The following is a 1,070-nucleotide window of genomic DNA, read 5'->3' as shown; positions in this document are numbered from 1 at the left end:
AATGGGCACTGCAGCACTTCGCTCATCCCTCCTCCTGCCTCCCACCAGCTGCCCAACGCGAACAGGTGAGTAGAGAAGCTCTGCCCACTTCCAGCCTCTCTCCTCGCTGGGCAACACGCCCTGTCTCCCACCCCTGCCCACGGATGCGCTTTTCCCTGGAGGGACTGGCCGCCCTGGCGTGGTGGCGCAGGGAGCCGCTGCGTTTGCATCCAGTTCTGCTGCTGCAGACTGCCGGTCTCTGAGGGTCGAGCTCTTTCTCTCCCCACGTGTCTTCTCCCTGCGGTTGTCCTTTAGTACTGTGGTGCAGAAGAGACTGCTTGCTCCTCCTCCGGCTAAAAGACCCAAAGGAACCACCCAGTCAGCCTGCTGTTGGCCAGCAGGACCTTTGTCAGTGAGATCCGTCGGGCAGCTGTGGCACTGAGCAAAAGTCCTCCAGAAGATGAAGCCTGTGGACTTGTTCTGCTCCCCTGGCCCTCTCTGGGCTGCCTGTGCCCTGGATGAGAGCATGCTGAGCCGCGGGTGCTGGTTCCTCTCCGTTGATTAGCACTCCCCGTGGAGACCCAGCCAGGTCCCAAGCTGGAGCTCAAGGAACGGTGCTGTGGGCCATGCCCTGGCTTCCCTGTCTGTGAGCTGGGTAGTCTGTGCCAGTGGGAGCCGGGCCTGCCTGCTCGTGGGGATGTCTGGCAGCTGCATGCAGTTCCAGCGTTTCTCACTTCTGCTACCTGTCGCTCCCAGTGAGTACCGCTCCCTGCCCTGGAATCAGCCTGTGGCCTGGCAGAGGGACACGGCTTCCTGGAGCTCTAGGGTGCCCGTCTCCTGCCTGCCGGGAGGCCCTGGGGGGCAAGGAGCTACAGGTGTCTTCTGCTGTGGGCTCCTCTGGCATCTCCCCCGGAGGAGGAGACAGGGGAGGGGTTTTGTCAGCCCTGCAAATCCTTCTGCTCAGGCACAGGCTGCCGTGGGAGGGGTGTTCATGCGTGCAGAGGGTGGGGTGATTTTTGGAGACCTCCTGGCTCCTGCTCACCTCTCACCCTGCTCTCCTTCTCCTCAGGGACCCCTCTTGCAAAGGGCAC

The 1,070-nt window shown here is 62.5% G+C and overlaps 1 protein-coding gene across 1 annotated transcript in view; it reads left to right on the top strand.

The window, feature by feature from the left end:
• The window catches only part of LOC104499317 (protein FAM193B-like), a gene marked incomplete at both ends in the record, with an annotated part of 4,994 nt that overhangs the window by 2,895 nt on the left and 1,029 nt on the right, over window positions 1-1,070 (top strand). The window contains 2 exon segments of the mRNA XM_010142810.1: window positions 1-65; window positions 1,049-1,070. Coding sequence (XP_010141112.1) covers window positions 1-65; window positions 1,049-1,070 — 87 coding nt within the window.

Source organism: Buceros rhinoceros, unplaced genomic scaffold (genome assembly GCF_000710305.1).
Source record: "Buceros rhinoceros silvestris isolate BGI_N320 unplaced genomic scaffold, ASM71030v1 scaffold27760, whole genome shotgun sequence".
Taxonomy (NCBI): domain Eukaryota; kingdom Metazoa; phylum Chordata; class Aves; order Bucerotiformes; family Bucerotidae; genus Buceros; species Buceros rhinoceros.
The sequence above is the reverse complement of the archived record's forward strand: the minus strand, read 5'-3'. Positions and strand labels throughout refer to the sequence as shown.